General features: G+C 49.2%; 1 protein-coding gene across 1 annotated transcript in view; it reads right to left on the bottom strand.

Annotated features, from left to right (window-relative positions):
• LOC104029426 (tetraspanin-15) overlaps positions 1–19,382 on the bottom strand; it is a 43,492-nt gene extending 24,110 nt beyond the window's left edge. Inside the window, exons 1-2 of the mRNA XM_075724113.1 lie at positions 19,296–19,382; positions 12,007–12,192 (exon numbers count right to left, since the gene is read on the bottom strand). Of these exons, the coding sequence (XP_075580228.1) occupies positions 12,007–12,192; positions 19,296–19,382 (273 nt within the window). The remainder of the gene's footprint in view (positions 1–12,006; positions 12,193–19,295) is intronic.
• Positions 19,383–19,915: the final 533 nt, after the last annotated feature.

The following is a 19,915-nucleotide window of genomic DNA, read 5'->3' as shown; positions in this document are numbered from 1 at the left end:
TGTGCAGCCCGAGCGCAAACCAGCTCTTCTTCCCCCTAAAAACAGCCAAACGGAGCACGCAAACCCTCGCCGGCTGCACGGACGTAGCAGAAAGTGGCACTTTTTTTGCATTCACAAGGATTGCAGCAACCACCGGTAACTGTAATGCACTTTTAGGGGGGAAACTGCTGTCAGCATCCACGATCATCCCCTTTAACTAGTGCATTGCAGCCCTTGCTGTCTGCCAGACCGGGCACGAATAAATCAGCATTTTGTACCTTAAAAAGACTCCAGCAGCAAAATAAAGAGCAAAAATCCACATTAAACAGCATTTAATCCTGCCTTGATCTGCTGTAAGTTTGAAGCAAGTTCAAAATCACAAAGCAAGTAAAAAAAAAAAAAAAAAAAAAATCACAAAGCAGCATGGCAAGGAGCTGGTTTTTTCCCCAATTTTTGCAAAAATTGACCCTTTGCATGGAAGTGGTGGCACAAGAGCGAGTGGCCGTGCCTCCGCGGGGTGACCGTCCTGCCGGGGCTTCGGCGCTCGCGTCCCCGAGAGGAGGCAAACGCTGCGGAGGAGGGACTGGGGAGGTGCCCGAGGATCTCACCCATCGCAAAGCGCAAAGCAAAGCCCAGATTTAACAGAGACAAACTCCTCAACAAAACCTTCACCTTGCTCAAGACGGCTGGATCGGGGAAAAGTTGCTCAGTTCTTATTAAATTAACACTCGCCGCAGCCTTTCAAGAGCTCATCAGTCCAAAAGTCCACAATAAATGGCACTGCTTTCCCTCAAACACCTCGACAAAACGATGAATCCCCCCCGTTCCCATGACCAGCGGAGCTCCGAGCTGCTCCTTCCCTCCCCTGACCAGTGTCCAGCACCGTTTTGTTCGTCGTCAATCCCTCCCGAAGCCCAGCCGAGCGCAGGAGGCAAGTGCCCCGGGACTGTGCCCTGCCTCCGGTTTAAAGAGGGGTCCCCTTCCAGTTCGGGAACGACCCCCTCATCGGCGTCATTTTACATAAGCAATGTATAGGCTGCCTGGAGCCATCCCTTCCCATACGTCCTCTGGGTGTTGGGGTTTCTGCCACCTCCGTACACCAGATAGGATGTCTTGCTGTCAAGTTTAATCTCCCAGAAGCTGAAAAAACGCTTGAAATACTGAGTTGCTCCACAGTAAACGCTTCCAGCCCGTGGGTCTGGCTGACAGAGGGGTGCAAACCTGCTGCTGCTTCATTTCCAGACCACGAGCAGCATGCAGCCAATTTCCCATTTCCAGCTCGAACGCAGAAAGGATGAACACGGGTCAGGGATGGGGCTGGAGCTGAGGGATGAATAAACCACGGAGGAATTTATTCAGGAGCCAGCCCAGGGAAGGAGCCTTGAGCCACGGATAGAGGCTGAGCATCACTGCTGAGCTCAGATGCACTCGAGACACCTACGGCAACGGGAGGCTCCGTCATGCCAAGCCCAGCTGTGACTCCAACGGGATTTTGGATGGGAGAGGGATGCTCTGTTTGCCAGGGATGAGGCAGGGAAAGGAGGAGACGCAGCCGGTAGGATGGAGGAGCTCCTGGAACAACGTGAAAGCACCAGAAAGATTTGTGATGTTTATTTAATATGAGCAATCTCCACCTGCGAAACGCTGCTGCAATCTCACAGCGTGGCGGGGGAGAGCGACCGGCTGCCACAACTGCAGGGGAAAAAAGTTTAAAAAAAGAAAATCTCCAAAATCCTTCCTTTCTACCTGGCGCCAGGAGTTTCCCATGCGGCACCTGGGGGCTGATAAAGGGAAATATTTGCTTCTTGATGATCCGTTTCCTACTTCAGCTTAGGCACAGGAAAGGACAACATAATAAGAGCGATAACAAGGATAATTTCTAGAGGGCCCATGATACAAGCCAAAAAGAAAAGAAATAACCTATAAACAGATTCCAGAGTACTTTGCAGCAGGACACTGGGAAAGCTGAGGCTGAAGATGCTGCCCTTGAATCCTTCCGCGCTCTTGATGAACTTAACATTAGAATAGTACAGGCAGATCATAAGCAGCTGCCTAATTTAAGAAATCGAGTGGGTTTTTTGCTGAGAAAAAAGTTACTGGTCATACTTAAAAGAAAAGACTCTACAAGCCCCATATATTGAGACCCTACAGAAGCGAATAGAGGAGGAATAGAGGGGTTTGAGCCCCTTCTGTGAAGGGTGGAGGTAATTTTATCCTCGTTCCAGGCTCTACAGTCACCATTAAACCCCTGTGGGAACAGGTACATCCTGCATTCATGCAGACAACCCCCCAATATTTTATTTTTATCCATTTCTATGGCTGCTTCTCCAGCGAAGGAGCTAAGTCGGCCCCACTGAAGCCAATGCAAGAAAAGGGTTTGGACCTATTAATATAAAAGCAGCGACAGGTCATCAAGGGATGGAAAATCTGAATTTCCCATCCCCAAGATGAAAAGAAAACTCGTGCAATTTGATTTCTCTTCCTATAAAGCACAAATCCCCCCAGTTTTGCATGCACAGAGTTTACAGGGTGGTGGTCCCCGGGTTTTGCCATATTTTTGGGCATCCGGAGAGGGAACTGGTCATTCCCTCTTGATGCACGGGAACAGATTGAACGTGCAGCCACGTGAAACACCCCCGATGCAGAGGCGTGCGATAAATACATCTTTCACTCTACCTGGGAGGCCACTAAATCACATGGAGAAGGTAAATAACTCCAGAGATGTCCACAAATAATCCACGCTTGGAGGATGAGCAAGCGCCTGCCGCCTCCTCTGCCTTCCTCGAGACCAGCCATGGAGGATTCCACGGTTTCACATGAGCACAGAAACACGAATCCGATGCCTTTTGTGCCCAAACTGAAACTTTAAGTAACACTTTTAAAGAACCGTTTCTTCCTAATGACCTGTTAGAGCCTTCTCCCATGCAGAGTGGCCCTTTCTAAGGGTTTGCTTTTTTTCTGAAAGACAGTTGCATGCAGCCCTTCCTCTAAAAACCCAGATAATTGTTTATGCCCACACAGGAACAGCTTTCATAGTTGCTGTGAAGGAAAAAAAAAAAACCTCAAATCTGTCAGGAATGTCTCCTACACAGATAAAACAAGGACAACAACGCCCAGATGAAGAGACTTGGCAGAGCATCTTCTGTTTTAGCAATACAGCAATAGCCCTCTCTGCCCAGGACACTGTTTTATTCATGCAAACCATGTTATTTTATTCAGGGGCACGCAACACGCCCCTCCTGCCCATCCACCCAGGCTGGGGCTCATTACTCCATCTGGGTTTCATGCATGAAAATGCATTTGCCAAGCCTCGAGTCAAAATACACATATCCTTTATGCTTCAGAGGCCAAATAACCAAGAAGCCTAGTTTTAATCCCAAAAGGGCCAGTAGCCTTGCAAAAAAACACCAAAACCCAAACAAAAAACAAATCTGAGAGCCCTGGGCACGCAGCATGGTCAGTCCTCCATGCCCCAGGTACCAGCCCTACCTTCACCATGTCCCACAGAAGCCTTCTCTGCCCCTCTGAAAACCAAATCTGCTCCCCAGACCTGAGAGAAACTGCATTTTTCCCCACTTTGGGCTTTTATAGCCTGCAGCTGGGTCCATTTTCAGCTGCTGTTGACCCTTCCTTGGCTACAGCCCTGTTACCCTCTGCTCCCATCTCCAGACCAGGATGGATGCTGCAGCTAGAACACGCTCACGTTCCCAAAAACCCAAGGAAAAGGAGGATTTTATGAACAGGGATGGATGTCGCCTCTTACACCCCCACTCCATCCAGCTCCACAAGCAAGCAATCAAATTTCGCCTCTTTCCAAAGATCTCTGTACCTGTTGCTTTCCCCCCAGTCAGGAAAAATATTTCAATGGCGCAATCGGCTCAATCCTTTAATGAGCACCAGGCAATTCACTAGAAACTCCTAATGCAGATTAAATCACTTGACTGTTCTTAATATCATCTCACATTTTGCAAAAAAACCTCTCCTCAGCCTTATTCAGGCGCTCACCAGCTTCTCTTCATCGTGCAATGGGCAGCATCGACTTTGAGGGATGCTGGGGAACCACCAGCAGTTCTCTTTAGGGAGTAAAAATGCAGCATGAGATATCTTTTATTTATTAAAAACTCATATCGAGAAGGTAAGTAACTCCAGGGATGTCCATAAACAATCCACGCTTGGAGGGTTTTTGGAAGGATTTGGTAACATCAGCCCTTTACTGGGCTTTCCAGAAGCTGCGAAGCCCCGCTAATTCACTGCAAGGACGGCTGCTAGTATGGCAATGGCCAATTTAGCCATGAGATTAAAAAAGAACGGGGTGAGCACCAAGGAAAGAAATGCAACATGCTGGGAGTTTGCTGGCGATGCTCAGCGTATGAGGCTTGGGAAGAATAAAGTATGCTTTTTGCTGCTCGCGAAACCTTCCCAAACTGCTCCTAGAAAAGTGGTGAATGGGGACGCTGCAAGAAATTCAGCGTGAAAGTGCCAATAATTAGCGTGGCAAAAGAATCATGACCTCCCCCAGGGCTCCAGCCCCCTCTTCTCCCTCGGAGCCAAACCTGGGCCAAGCAAATCCCTGTTTAAAGCACGTTGCGGTGATTAAAAAGCTCCAGCCAAGAGGCGAGCAACCCTCAACGGAGGAGAGCGGCCACAATTTCTTGCACAAAGCTCCTTCTGCCACCCGGGGTTTCCTACTTTGTCTCAAGCAAATGAAACAATAATAATTAAAAAGGGTTGAAAACCACCGGTTTAAAGGAGAACAAATTAGATGCAGAGAGCTGGGTAAAAAGCGCTGGAGGGTCCCTGCGAAGCTGCTTCTCGCTGCATTTTTGGGGGATTTAGGTGTTAGAGGGTTTGCGGGTCCGTCCCACCCAGGAGAAGGCTGCAGATGCTCGTTACACAAATAGGGAGCACGAAAGGCTGCCCGTGGGAAGCATCGGAACCTGCCTGCTCCAAAAGCCCTTCTGCATCGGATCTGATCCCTAGCACAAAGCTGGGCCTCTCCTCCCTTCGCTCAAAGCCTTTGATCCCGGGTCCGGGATGTTTTCAGCTCCTGCAGCTGTCCCAAACGCTCGCTGCTGCACAAGTGTCAGACCCTCATTTACCCACCCCCCTGCGCAGTTAAGCAAAAAAAAAAAAAAATCAAGAAAGTGGTGTTTTTTATTTAGAGAGCCCGCAATCAGAGCGCACTATATAATCAACAGGCTTAGGAAGAAAAAAGAAATATATGCAGATCCCCGAGCAAACCTCTGCAGGAAGGAGTTTCTTCAATCGCTTTTCTCCAGCGGGCTCTATTTGTGTGCTAATTTTCAGGGATTTGTTTTTTGGAGAGTTAGAGCAGTGCCATCGAAACCTGCTGATGTTGGAATATCCAGAGAAAACTCTTCGTTGTGGATGCAGGGAGCTGAGCCCCCCCAGGGCAGGGGACCCCAGGCCCCAGCCTAGTCCCCAGGAAGCATAAAGAGAAATGGGGTTTTGCAGCGATGCTTTGCACAAAGCATCCTCTAATTAACCTAAAATTTCCCCGCAAACAGACAAAAGCGAGTGGAAAAATGCCCGGTGACCTCCCTCGCAGCAGCGGTTATAACCCCAGGCGAGTTCAAACACAGAAACGTCATAATACCGTGATACATAATACCGTGTACCATAATACAATAATATCGTGAAATACCACGAGGTTTCATTCCTCATGCAAACCTGTAACCAGAAGGAGCCCTTTATCGACCAGGTTTCCCACCGCGCTCAACGCGCGATATCCATCACACCGCGCCGGCAGAGCCACCGAGGGCTGCCATCCCAGCGGTCCATGCTGCCCTGGCTTATAAGACGCCGCGCTTTGGTGGAGGTCGGATGCACCTGACCTCCAAATCCTGCATTTTTTTGCAACCAAAGCCCGCAACTGCTTCTCCAAAAGCTGCACCTCACCGATGGGAAAAGCCCCACAGCAGGGTCTCTTGCTGTGGCTAGAGCAGAAGGGGCAACTCTTTCCCCTTCTTCGTCCTCTAAGAGGGCAGAAATAGCTGAAAAACGCCCTCAAGGAGATGCTGGCCAAATCCCATTTCAGCTGGAAATTGCTTTAATTTTTTCTGGAAGGGAATCTCCGTATTGCCCATAAATACCCCATTTTTGTCGCTGCATCCTAGACAGCCCAGTTCTCCCTCATTCGTTTGGCAGGGACAGCAAAACCCACCTCCAGCCATCAGCTGCAAACTTTGCAAACCCAGGGCGGCCTGAATCCACCCCAAATTCCTCCAACCACCGAGGTCACCACGCTCAGGGAATCACCCTGAGCCTTTCGGTTCATCCCGACGCCTTTTCCCATCCCTCTGGTTCTTGGAGATTTGCCTCTTTACTGCAAATATTCAAGGGACTATTTCTTTTTGCTAGCCTGCAGGCGAGCGCACCCTGGGGCAAATGGATGAGCTGGATACCCCGTGCAAATCCTCTGCTCTCAACCACGAGGTTTTCCAGCACCATGGAACCACGAGGAATTCGCCCGAGTCAAATATCCAAGTGGTTTAAGTGCAAGAAATTCACCCACAAAACATCAACCCTTTTAAACTATTTCACCCGGTTCTTCCGAACACAGAAGAAAAATAAGGGGAAAGTGCTACTTACTGGTATTTTCACCTCCTCTGACTTAAAAGTGATTTTAAGTGGCTGCTACAGAGCAATGAATCAGCGCTGGCGACATGGCAGAGGGATGCTTTATAGGGCACCGCTGTCACAGAGGTCTTCCACGTAATTTTTGCCCCTTTCTCTGCACAATCGGAAAAAACCCCAGCTGCTTGGACCAGCTCAGACCTCAAAGAGCTCTTTCACACGTGTGTTATTCTGATTGCTTTTATTCAGGGCCCCCCAAGCTTCAAATCACTGTAGTAGTTGACTCCCTTTGAGGTGGAATTTATCTTCCCAGGAGAAGGACAATTCCCCATCCGCACAATAGCTCTGTGATTGCCAACCATTTCCCCGCAGCCCTACTCGCTCCCCTCTTCAAACCTGACATATCTGCCATTTCCCAGCGTTTAATCTCTCTATTTACACGTGCAATCAGGGGCCGGGGAGGGAGGGGAAGGCACATTTCAAGCCCAGCCCAGGAAGTTGCACGGTGGGTCGACCTCGAGAGTAAAAATACAAAATTGCAAATAAAATAAGTGGCGAAGCTGGCGGTGGTCGCCGGCGTTTGCTTTTCACATCTTGCTGGTGCTGACATTTGGAAATAGCAGTATAGATATAAATATACATTTATTTATATAGAAGTATTTTTTATATATATATATATATATGTATTTCTGTTGGTTATATATTTATATATAACACCTACAAAAGGCCAAAATAGCTGCTGCAGCAGCTCATCTCTCGCTGCCACAAAGCCAAGGTCAAATCCTGCCTTGGGTGACAAATTTGGGCAAACCCAAGGCAGGAAAGGAGGAACCCAAAAAGCTCACCAAATGGGTAAGAAAAATGGGAAAGTTGGATGTCTTGGCCTCCCATTCGGCATAAAATAAATGCAACGCTATCGAAACCGCCTCTGAAAATTCTGGGCTTTACTGACATTTTGGAAGCTAAAACGTCCATGGGATGAACAGAAGGGTCCCAAGCCCCCAGGTAGGAGATGCTAAGTAAGATATGATACGTTTCTAGCAAAAACAGTTAAAAAAAAAAAAAACAAACCATGAAGAGGAGCCAATTTGGGCACATCCAAGAGCAAAACCCAATTGCCGGAGCAGCCTGTCCTGTTGCAATTTCAGATCCTAAACCAAACCATCCCAGCTCTCCCCAGCCAGCTAACTGAACAAGAAAAATATTGGTTTTCACAGTCTATTCACTAAATCACCCTGAACTCCCTAAAAGCAAATGCAAGCCATCTTCATCAGGGAACACACAGTTCTTCAAGCCTTGCAAATGTTAATGGTGACAGGAGAAACTTGTTTTCTAAACAGAAAATCTTAACCCATCTATTAAATATAAGTCTTCATAACACTGATTACATACGCCAGCAGCTAAAATCCCCAGGTCTTGCCTGTAATTTTTCTAATAAACTTGAGAATTGCAAGCAGGTGGTGGCTTTATTGAATAGACTTTGCTTGGGTTATTAGAGAAGTCATTAAAGACTTGATAATCTGGCTTACGCACGGGTAAGAGTTGTGTGGTTGTGCATGACAATTACAGGTAATGACTGGAGAGAACAAGATTTATAAGGAAAAGATTAAAACTAAAATGTAATTTGTGGTACCTTGCAGGGGGGATATTGGAATAATATATCAAGCAGCAGATTTAGGACCTGGGTGGCTTTCATAACTGCTTTGCCCAAGAGAAATGTTGGTCGATTTTTGTCCAGGGGCCTAAGAAGGATAAAAATCCATCTGTCAGCAGTAAGTGACTGAGATGAATGAGGATTTAACAAGCATGTACCCACCTGCACCTACACCCACCGCCTTTCGCCCCCCCAAAAAAATGGTTATCGATGTCAAGTGCTATCCGATGAAGGTTTGTAGGGCATTGAAATATTTTCTCCTAAATAGAGGAATTTATTACTTGCTCTCCAGATTAACAAGACATATTTTTAGATGAAGAGACAAGTCAATTTTTATTAGTGGTTTGAAGTTGGGGGCGGTTTTGTGCTCATTGTTAGCTTGGGTTCCCTGAAAACGCACGTGCAGGCATTTGAGCAGCTGCAGTCCATCTGCACACGCAATCTCCTAGGAGTCCAGAGGGATTCATGCATCAATTTTCCATCGGCATCGGTAGATGCATTTTTATGCTGTCTCATGATACAATCTCCAGGGTCTGTCCTGAGTCCGTTTTTGGGGCTCACGGGGCAGAGCTCCCTCTGTTGTGGTCCCGGATTCCCCCCTCAAGGTGAACAGATTACAAAACTCGCTAACCAATAATGTATTTTCAAGAGTTTTCCCAGTAAAATTCAGCAGCAAACCAGTGTGAAACAACTTCTACAAATGGAAGCAACCCCCAGTTTCCCACGCCTCGAGAAGCTGCTGCACGAGAGAGGATGTCCCACAGTGAAACCCCCGATGAATTCCTGGCGCGAGCACCCGCTTTTGGATGACGGATGGAAATGTTAATGCATTTCACAGATAATTCCAACATAAATGCAACGGAGAAGTCCAGGCTTGGCCGCATGGTTTTGCCAATATAACCACGAGCAGCTAAGAGCCCAAGAAAGCATCAACTCAGCGCCATAAAACCGTGCCAGCAGCAACGGCCTTTCCAGCGCAGCCCAGTCTCACTGGGGAACTGTTTTAAGCTACTGGGATAAAGCACTTTTGCTGGGCTAAGCTGCATCTCCACCAGGAACCACTGATCCAAGGTTGATCCCATGCAGACTTGCAGTCCCTCTGAGTGGGCAAGTCCTCCCTGGCTCATCCAGGGTGGCAGAGCAAGCCAGAGGTGGACATGCAAAGCCACGCTCGTGGCCCGGGCTCTTAGAGATGCTCTTTAAGTGCATTTTTTTGTCTGCTATGAGCTTGCAACGCTATTTCCTACAAGAAGAGCCAGCATTACAGTTTCCACCTCTGTGCAGACCACAAATACTTCCCCTATTTGCGCAACTGTGCAATGCCTGCGCAAGGAACACCCTTATTTATCTTGTCATCGAAAGCATTTCCAAAATGCTTCACTGCTGTCGTGCTCTCCTCCTTGTGCTGGTGTCCATCAAGCTGAATATATCTAGGGGGGAAACAACGTTTCAGCTCCGAGACTGGGAATTAGGCTGGATCCGTTCTCAGAAATGGATAAGCGGTTTAGCGGATCCATGGTTCAGCGGTGGGCTTGGCAGTGTTAATGGTTGGACTTGATGATCTTAAAGGTCCTTTCCAACCTAAATGATTCTGTGATTCTATGAAATATCACTTCGTTTATCTGCTCCTGGAAAATAGATAATCACTGTAGTATTGGGCCAATTGTGCTGCTCTGCAGCCAACGAAAGGCAGGTGAGGAGCCTTGAGTAGCCCTAAAAACCCACCACCCAGAAATACAAGGTATTTTGACACACGAGACAAACATCCCCTTTCTTATATCCTAGCCAAAAGGGATGAAAGTGTTATTGTGCGTGATGACTTGCCCGGGTATTGCTTTCTTTATTCCACATGGCAGGCGTGAAGCTGCTTATACCCACAGGGAGAAAAAGCCAACCCAAATGGGCAGGATTATTTCTTTTTCTCAGCTGTGCCCGCCGCAGAATTGATTCGGCCGACAACCTGTGAAATACAGTTAATGAGCTTGGGTTTCTGTCGCCCCGGGTTGCCCCAAGGATGAGATTTCCTACCCTCTGATGTGTCAATTTTCCACTTCCAAATTTGGTCTGGGCTGTGGAAACAGAGTATTAGCCGTGATTCATGAGTATTAGCACAGAAAGAAAAATATTATCGGAAATTTGAAGTACTTAGCGTTCTTCGGAATAAGCCTAGATAGAATGAACTCAATACTGTATAGCTTTAAAAGCAGACAGATGGAAAAGAAGATGAAATATTCTCCACAAGCAACATAACTTCAGCTTTGGCAGAAAAATATCTTCTAGGTCTAGATCGTAAAGAAATACAGAGCTTTGCCAGTTGCTTTGATGGACAGGAAAAGAGGGTTCTACGTTAGAGGTACAACTGAGTCCAGGCAAATGCCCACTGTTATAACTTAGCACCCAAACAGAAAGAAAAAAGTCAGTTGATGGGGAATTCATTAAAGATTAATTGTTAAGCAAGCAAGCTATCAGGGCTATTTAAACACCACAAGCATCACCCGGACAGAACGTCTCTGGCCACTCACTCAGAGACTGCTCCGAACACCCGGGGCCAGGAGGCAGCTCCCGAACAGAGCCGACGGCATCTCACTGCAACAGAGACCTGACGGGAAACCTCTTCTGCTCACTCGCTGCACGGCTTCGATCCCTGCAGCCTTTTTAAGCGCAACACAACCAACCACTTATCACAGGTGGCACGAAACCAGACGTATCGAAAAGCAGCAATAATTTCATCTGCTCATGCAGAAGCAAAGACAATATCGGTTTTCCAATTTGGGCTCCCATTTGTATTAATTGGAAATGCAAATGCTGAGCAATTTTTAAAAACAATATTGCAAGCCAGTACAAGTGAGCGCTAGCTATCCAGAGCGTTTGATTTTAATAAACCAATCAACCCAAACCAGCGGGAGATGAAGGTGTTATGCAAACCGTTAGCACGTAAGGCACACGCACACTGCCGGGAAGGCTCCACGGACCAGCACGGATTATTCATCCGAAAGCAACTTCTTCACCGAGGGAGCGTCGGATGCAGCCGAATTGCCGACAGAGCTGTCACGGAGCTCGTCGATGGACGTTGGCCCTGGCCGAGGGTGATGGAAGAGCTTCGCCCCCATCTGAATGGAGGGAATGGCTTATAATTGAGCTTGTAAATCCCTGCAGCCTCCTGCTCCTCGCTGGAGACAGAGGTGTTACCCCAGAGCAAGGGCAGGCTGTGAGCTGCGGAGAGGACGGGCGGTCGGACGCTCAACACACCAACAAAACCCCTGGAGAGCAGGTTAGGAGCGAACAGCTTTGCCCTACTGTCCTGCATCTCTTCCAGTTTGGATTTCAAAGGTAATTTTTCCCTCTGCTAAGAACTCCCTTGCAAAAGGAAACAAAGCTGTTTTCTATTGGCATCATGACGGCTAAAATAAACTTAATGGTGGAGACTTTGCTCCACCAGAGATGGGATCTCAGCCCCCGAAATAACTCCATTGTTACCTCAGGAGGAAGGCAGCAGCGCTTCCCGCGGATGTTGGGAGGCATTCAGCCGTGGATAACAGGGAAATTAGGGTGCCAGCTCTGCAATTTAAATATATCCTCTCGCTGTTACCCCTCCACTGGTTTCACAGCAGAGCTGAAAACACTGAGCAGTCACGTCATGCAAGCATTTAAATCCAGGAAGGGGCACACAGGTGCTGCAAGTCGTGCTGGTGACTCGTTAGGGTACATTAATTTTCCTCCTTGAGATCACCCAGACCATCCCGAGGGCTGCACGGAGGGCATGGTATTGGCCTTACCGTCTTCAGCAGCGTCCGGTTGTCCCTGAGGCTCCCCACCATGCCGACAAAGGAGACGCCGAACATGGTGAAGCCCAACAGGAGGAGGATGACGGCCGGAGCCAGGAAGATCCCTTCCAAGGTTTTGTGCTTTTGCCTCTCCACTTCAGCGTAAATCCCAACGCACAGGATCACGAGGCCGAGGAACTGCAAGGGAAGCATGGGATGGGATTCAGATGCCAACAGGGAAAAAGCAGAGGCTTCAAGGCAGAGGTGGAAGACGTCCCAGACGGCCAAGGAAAACCCACCCAACTCCGGGACATTTAACACCCAATCCCAAACGGTGCCGGCAGCACTCGGCACATCCCCTTTGCTCGAAGCCGGGCTGCTCAGCCTCTGGCTGGGAAGGGGACGTACCACTGCAGCGCGATCAATCTGGCCAGACGGCTCTAAGCGAGTTTTTGCCAGGTTCTTCCTCTCCCCTTCCTGCCTGTATCTTTACGGTCTGTCTGGATGCTCAGCTTGGCCCTTGCCTTGGGTTTGACAGACCCAGAGGCCGATCGTCGTTAACACCAACAGCCCACCCCTCCCAAACTCCATCCTCAGACAGCACGATCCCCAAAACGACTCATTGCACTCCATCATTTTTACACCTGGCTTGAGCACCGACTTGCACCCACACCCACAGCGAGCCGCTCGCCCCCTCTTCACACGCCAGCACCAATAATTAGAAACAAAGCTCACTGCACCGTTACAAAGCGCTTTTGATCCCTGGATGAAAAGTGCCATAAAGAAAAGCAACGGATTATTTATGACAACCTTCCTCCCCTCTCTTCCCTTTCAGTGAAACAGCCCTAATTGAAGAAGAGAGCCTAACGATGCCGGGGTAAAGCAGGGCTCCAAAAAGGGCTGTTTGCATCCCTTCAGCTCCTTCAACATCAAAGCCAGCAACGCGATCCCCAGCGTTTCGTGCTGTCAGGAGCCGTTCGCGTCGTGCCCGTCGGCCCCGCGGCGCAGCCGGAGGCGAGCGGCTTCTCAGCCGGCACCAAGCTGACACCTGAAAAGGTCAGCAAGGAAATCGAGGAGCATCCGGAGCCCTTTTCACGCTGCTTTTTGCAGCCCTCCCCACCCCAAATCACAGCGGGAGGCTCCTGGGGGAAAGCCCCCGGCCGCAGACACCCCTGCTCAAAAACCTGCATCTCCTTTTCCATCGCTTTCACCTTTCCAAAAGGCTTCATGGTTCCTAATGAGTTTGCGCAAACTCTTCCTGCTAATTCACATTGACAATTCAATCCTTAATTTTCAAGCACAATCTTTGCTTTTTTGGGGAGTTGATTTTTCTCTTCTCTACTCTGCCTAGACGCTATTGCTGGTGCGGTTTTGTAGCTAGTTTATGTCTATCAATCACTGTCCAGGCTCCATCTCATCTATAAAGGAACTGAAATGTCTCAGAAAATGAAATTTAGACTCGTGATATTTTACAGACACTTTAGTTATTTGAAACTAAACACGCAGGCCTATTTCTGATAACAGGCTTTAAACCACAGTTTCATCTTTATAATCTATTTTAAGCATCAGGTTGGTGCGTTGGGATTAGGTTTGATTTAACGTTTATCTCTTATACAGTGTCCCAGGAAATAGTTGGATTGGAAGGCGGGGGGTAGACATTAACGCACACCATGCGTCCCCCGCTAATCCCGCCGCTCCTCCCGCGTGCCAATCAGAACCACTTTCTCCGTTTTAATTAATCCATCTGCGATGCGAGTGAGCGGAGAGATCACAGAAAGTGCACGGAGCAAACCCGGGAGGGGGTTCAAGGGTTGGATGCTCCAGGGGCTGAGGAAGCAGCATGTATGGGACGGGCTTCATCACCTGCTAGCACGGGAGAGAAACCGAGGAGGGTTTTCAGGATGGACACGTGCATTGCTTAAAAATAGCTTTTCCAGGGCTGAAAGCATCCTTGTAAGATTTAAAGCACATGGCATGCATGAGGCTGCTGCAGAGCGGTGCTGGTCCTTCCGCCCAGCATCGCCACGGCCAACCCTTTGGAGGGAAAACCCCCACCAGCGCCATTCATAACACCCCTTTTTTTGGGAGGGGGGCATGCACTGCTTATTTGCCATGCAAATGCAATGGGGAAATCCAAGTGCAACAGGGAAAAGGCGCTGCACGGCGTGCAGAGATACTGCCGGCAACCCAAGCCACGCTGCCTGGCTTTTTTGGGGTTTCATGGCTTAGAAAAGGCCGTGTGCTTTGTACGCCCAAGCAGCTCAAACTAGTCCCAGGGACTAACAAACAAATATTGAGCTGATCCACCTGAATTTCTTGGCTCTCTCCTTGCTTAGCTCCTAGTTTAGAAGGTCCCCCAGCCCCTTGCAACCTACTTTACTAAGGGTTAGCGCTGCAGGCTGGACCCCAGCCCATCTCCACACCCCGCTAGCTAGAAAGCACCCTCCAAATAAAAAAAAAAAATGTTGCTTCTACTCAAAGCAGCTTAAAGCACAAGAAAGCATCTTGCAAAGCAACACGCACCTCGAGGAAGGGAACGGACATACTGGCACATCTCCCAGCAAAGGCAGATTGCAAAGGAAAGCTTGCTTGAATATAACGAGTTTTGGAAGGACGAGCAGGGAGCGATGCTGTTGCAAGATGGGTGGCAAAGAGACTTGGGTGGAAAAGAGCTGGGGAGAAAAGACCAGCATTCCCTGAAAGTGGTGTTTCTGTGAAAAAATGGTGGATTTGGAGCAAACAGGCGACATCAAAGCCTTTGCCAGGACCTATGCAGCACCGTAAAAAACTGCAAGGGAGATAACCATGTATTTCATCAAAAACCTGATCATCCCATCCCGCTTTGGCTGGAGATGAGCATCGAAAGCAGCAGGAAAGGTTTGCATCAGCCCTTGCAAAGCCTGACTGCTCTGGTTTCCATCGCTGGGTTTCTCTGGGGGGGTTGGTTTTGCCATGCAAATTCAATGAGCACAGATATTTTTGATTCCCGGCGTCACAACCCTTTTCGACCACCCACACTCGATGACATGGTAAGGCACATAGCGCAGTTTGCTGGTAAATCCTCTGTAGTTACATATTAATTGCCTGGTGATCACCTCAATACAGTGCAAACACCAGGAGAGACAGCAGCCAGTAATTATAACTGCTCTGCAATGCATCTAAGAGAAAAGGCAAAGCTGCGCTTACCCTCTGACGAGAGGACGATTACCCCGTTTCTATACGATAATAACCACGCGATCGAACCATCACCACGGGGAAAGCCAAGGGGGCGGCTGCAGCTCCACCAGACCTTGCAGTGAAGGCATCCTGCATCAATTCTCCTCTTATAAGCTAGGAAGACATCACCTTTGGGTTTCATTTCAACCCTGCTTGATTTTAGTGCTTCTTGGAGTTTGCAGGAGCTGAGTGGGCAGCGAGCCACCGCCTGGGATGTCCAGCCTCCATTCCCACCCCAAAAAGGACACCCATGACGCACTCTCCTCCCTCCCTCCCATACTCCTGGATGGATAAAATTGCAAACTTGAATTTCTCCACCTGATGCAAGTTGCTATGACCAACCCTTCCCCCCGGCCAGGATTTTGGCAGCCTCCAAAACCTCAGTTAAACGTGGGGCTGTTTCCCGGTGGAGATGGGAAGACCTGACATGTTGCACCATGCTGTGACAAGGCTTTCGTGCAGCCCCCTCGCATCTGTTCTGACACCAAGCAGCAAAACAACTCGACAGAGCACAAACCAGGGAAGTTCAATCCTTGAGGGGTGCGGGGGGATGCTACAAAACCTGCGCTAAAGAGCGCTTTTCTCCAGGTGATGAGGAGCTGCAGATCTGTCCAAGCCCCCTCCCCACCAGTTGCAGCCATTTTCAAAGCTGGTTTGCTCCAACCTTGTCTCTTCTTAATAGGATAACAGAGATGCTGGTTTTCCTCTCCAGGCATTTCTCCATCTAATGGGCAAGGAAAGAGCTCGGGGGGAGTTGGGGACTTGGGAAGGAGAAAAGCTAAAGGTGGAAATCCCCGGTGGAAATCACTGTCCCACTGATCGCAGAGTCATTTAGAGACCTGGATGTCAAGAATTGGGATGAAAGGCAATTAATGAACAGAAAATAATATAATACACAGCTCTGATAATGCTGGCAGGGTTTCGGGGGTGCCAAACGCACGGCTTGAGCTCACAGCTGACCCACAGGTGAGACAGGGAGCTCGCAAAGGTCTCTTCGAGCTATGGGCTGTCTGGTGCTCGTGATTGCTTCTCCACCCTTGCACGACTCGGCTTTGGCGCAGGGGCAGCTACCCGACGCTAACAAGAGACGCGCACAGTCCTACCAGTGCTAACAAGAGACGCGCACGGTCCTACCCTGTCCTAAAATTCTCACTCAATACCTCAGAGATGGCACATTCCCCTTGCCCAAGACCCAAAAGACCCGAGTAACGAGAGTTACTCTCAGCCGCCCGCAGAGCAAACGGGTACCAGGAATCCAAGGGGACGTTAACACGGCCGAGGCAGCACAACCTCGGAGCCTGCCAAGGGCCAAGCGGCAGACACGGTCCGTTCCAGCGTGAACAGCATCAATCGGATGAGTCAACGCCGTGCTAACGCGAGGCAATAGTTTCTCCTTATTCGGGAACGCCAAAAAGTCACAATGACGGTGGCTTCAAGCCCACGCAGCCCCCGGCATCCAGATGATGTGAGTCAGAGCGCTGGTCTGGGGAGGAGCAGAGGCAACGGGGCATCGCTTCGTTCTCCATCCAAAATGACCAGAGGTGCAAAACTAAAGACAAAACTCTTGTTTTTCAACTCCCCGGCTCACAGCGGAATCTTTCTTCCCAGCTTTTGAAGACCTGTCTGCCTTCAAATTAGCAGACAGGGCCCTCCTGTTCCTCCTCAGAAGGTTTTATTGTAATGTGCAAGCGAGAAACCACGATATAGAAAGCGCTGAATGCTTTTAGTCATTAAAAGATAGAATCACGGGATTAATAACACAGAGATTAAATACATCATATAATGCTTAACTGCCAACGGTATGGAGGAATGTAAAAAAATACGCTTTTATAAGGGTCAATTAAAATAGCAGTTTTCAATTTTACAGAAAAAGTAAGAAAAGGGAAAAAGTGTGTCTTTCTGAAAAGAAAACTTCAAATCCACGGTCTGCTGAATCCTTGACAACGAGGATTAAATCTACCTGTATAAAACCAGCCGGTCCAAACCACGATGCTTGAACCTCTCTGCCCTTTGCTCCATGTTTGGTTTAAAGCCACTCTCCGGCTTATCCCACGCTCCTTTACTGATTTTCCCACCTATAAATAAGTGCTTTCCTTACAGGAAAACACTGGAAAGGATCAAGCGGCACTGGATCCAGTTTTCTGCAAGCTGGGACAACCCTACACTAGAAAACCAAGATGCATCTCACCCCAAACCTCCTTGATCCTTCAGAGGGAACCAATTCAAGTCTTATTCCACTGAATTGTCACCCAGGGGGGTTAAATTTTTGAAGCCTTCATGCATTGCAAGCGAGAAGTTCCTACACAATAATTTTTTTATTGAGCGCATTTGGCCAGAGAGAAACCGGCCTCGGTCGCGTCTGGTTAACGAGGCTTTGACGGGTTCAGGCAGCGCCGTTGAATTAATACGGCGGCAACATGTGCAAATGAGGCCAGAAGTAGGTCAGGCGGCTGAAAAGCTCGCAGGAGCCGCACGATCCGTATGGATTCGATGGGGCGAAGTCCCCACGCAAGGACCGTCTCAGGCGTGAAGGCAGGCTGGGTCGGAGCGATTCAAAGTGGCTTTTTTGCAGCTATTTTCCACCCGCCGGGAAATTACTGAGTCTCTTCTTGCTGGCAGACTCACCAGCACGGCCCACTGAGCCCCGCAAAATGCCCCAGCAATTAATAAGTATCTGGCATGGAGATTGTGCCCGTTCATCCCGTCGTTAATCTACGTTTGCAAAGCGCAGCCCTGACCCGGGTTCAGATTATTTGGGAGAAAAATACCTGCACCTCCTCCCCGTCCCCACAGCTGCTTAAAGGCATTTGGGGAAACCTCAAGCCGAGCAAAACTCAGCTCTTTAGAGAAACCAAAACCACGGCGACGGGTTTTCCTGCAGATTAAATTTGCAAGCAAAAATATTGCACTATCCTTACCCGGAAATTCAAACCGCAGCCACAAATGGATTAAGAAATCTGGATTTTTTTGGTCTCGCTAGGTGCAACGGGAGATCAACAAGGGTCCTGGCTGCCCCGTGGGAGACACCCGAGTCTCCTCTCCCCTCGAGAGCCTTCCTGTCCAGCAGGCCACAAGGAGACCAGTGAGATATTCTACAAAAAAAACCCTTTTTTCGTATTCTCATTCACGCCCTGGGGTGGGCACAAGTCATTCGGCGCAGCGAGACAAGGGGCTTCGCCGTCCCCAGCTAGCGAGGGTGAGCGCTGCCCTCCCAATGAGCTCATTCATTAAAAAAAAAAAAAAAAGAAGAAATAAGGAAATAAAAAACATTTTCAAACTCTGCTCGTAACCCTGCCTACCGTTCACAACCTGCCTGGGAACTCGCAGATATTTCTGCAATTACACCTATACAATTAGGTACGCATACCACTATACCTGCCCAGCAGGCAGCCGTGCACGGGGCACAGAGGATTAATTAGACCTCAGGAGGAAATATCTGTAAACATGGACTGGATTAGGCAAGATTAACCCCAGGAAGGTGCTAACTTCGTACCTCACGCATTAACTGAGGATGCACAGACCCTAAAGGGATGGAAAACTTCCTTCCCCCTCCCCTGCTCCAACACATGCTTGCCCCCAACCGTAGCTGCCTCAACGATTCAAAACTGCTTAAAAACAAGCTTTATTTTTTCCTTTCAAAATAACCAACCTGGCTAAAATACCCGTCTCTGGATGTCTGCTTTCATGCCTCGTCCCTATTGAACGACGGAAAGATGGGGGGATCCAGCTGGCAACGCTGCCCGGCGGGTGTTTGTGCGGTGAAAACAAGGAATTTCCGTGTTTATGCTCCAAATGCCTCGAAACGCGACTCACTGCCACGAGGGATTTGCAAGAGCGGCTCTGGGGATGGGCAGTCCCAGGGACGTGCCCTTAAATCCACCAAAACCCACGGTTTCACCCAAGACTGCCCATTTCGGACCCGGCTAGCGCCAAGCATGAGGGGCTTCGCGGCACCGGATTTTACCGCAAGGATTTGATGCCTTGGAAAGGGAAATTTTGACACCGAAAAGTAAAATCCAAACCCCAGGGGTGGTATGGTGGGGGGGAAACGCCAGGAAGGACAGAAAAGCAACCGGAGCACCTACCGAGAAGAGGGTGGCATAGGTGGACAGAGCAAATTTGATGCCGTAGTAATAGAAGTGGGAATTTCGGCACTCGGAGGCTTGAGCCATCCTTGCAGCTCCGGCGAGAGGGGTTTGCTCGCTGCCCGCCGGACCCTCCCTGCTCCGGCCGGCTCCTGCCCTCCGCCGCCAAGCCGAAAAAGCAAAAAAGCGTACACATGCACACAGGCAAGCCTTGAACTTGAACCGATCCCTCCAACTTCCGCCTGGCAGGAGCAGAGAACAATTAGAGGGAAGGCAGCAGCGGCACAAGCGGCCGGCGTTAACCCTTTGCTGAGTTTGTTGCTTGGTTCTGCTGCCGAGAGCAACGGCAAAGCTCCGTTTAAGTGGATTTACTCCAACAATTGTTCCAAAAACGGGTGCACGAGTGGATCTCTAGCAAATTTTTAACAGCAAACTGTTGCAATCGGGGCCTCCTGCCCTTGCGGGCGTGCTGAAAGAGCACGCTGCAATCCTGCAGCCGTCCCAGGAGCTCTCCCGCAGCAGCGAGGGGTGAAGCGGCAGCCCAAAATCTAGCAAAAACAGGGACAGATGCCCGCCCGGGCAGCTGCTCGGAGCCCAGGAGCAGAGCGCGATGTCCAGAT

Source organism: Pelecanus crispus, chromosome 21 (assembly GCF_030463565.1).
Source record: "Pelecanus crispus isolate bPelCri1 chromosome 21, bPelCri1.pri, whole genome shotgun sequence".
Lineage (NCBI taxonomy): Eukaryota > Metazoa > Chordata > Aves > Pelecaniformes > Pelecanidae > Pelecanus > Pelecanus crispus.
Note: the sequence above shows the minus strand (reverse complement) of the source record. Positions and strands in the feature narration are given on the sequence as shown.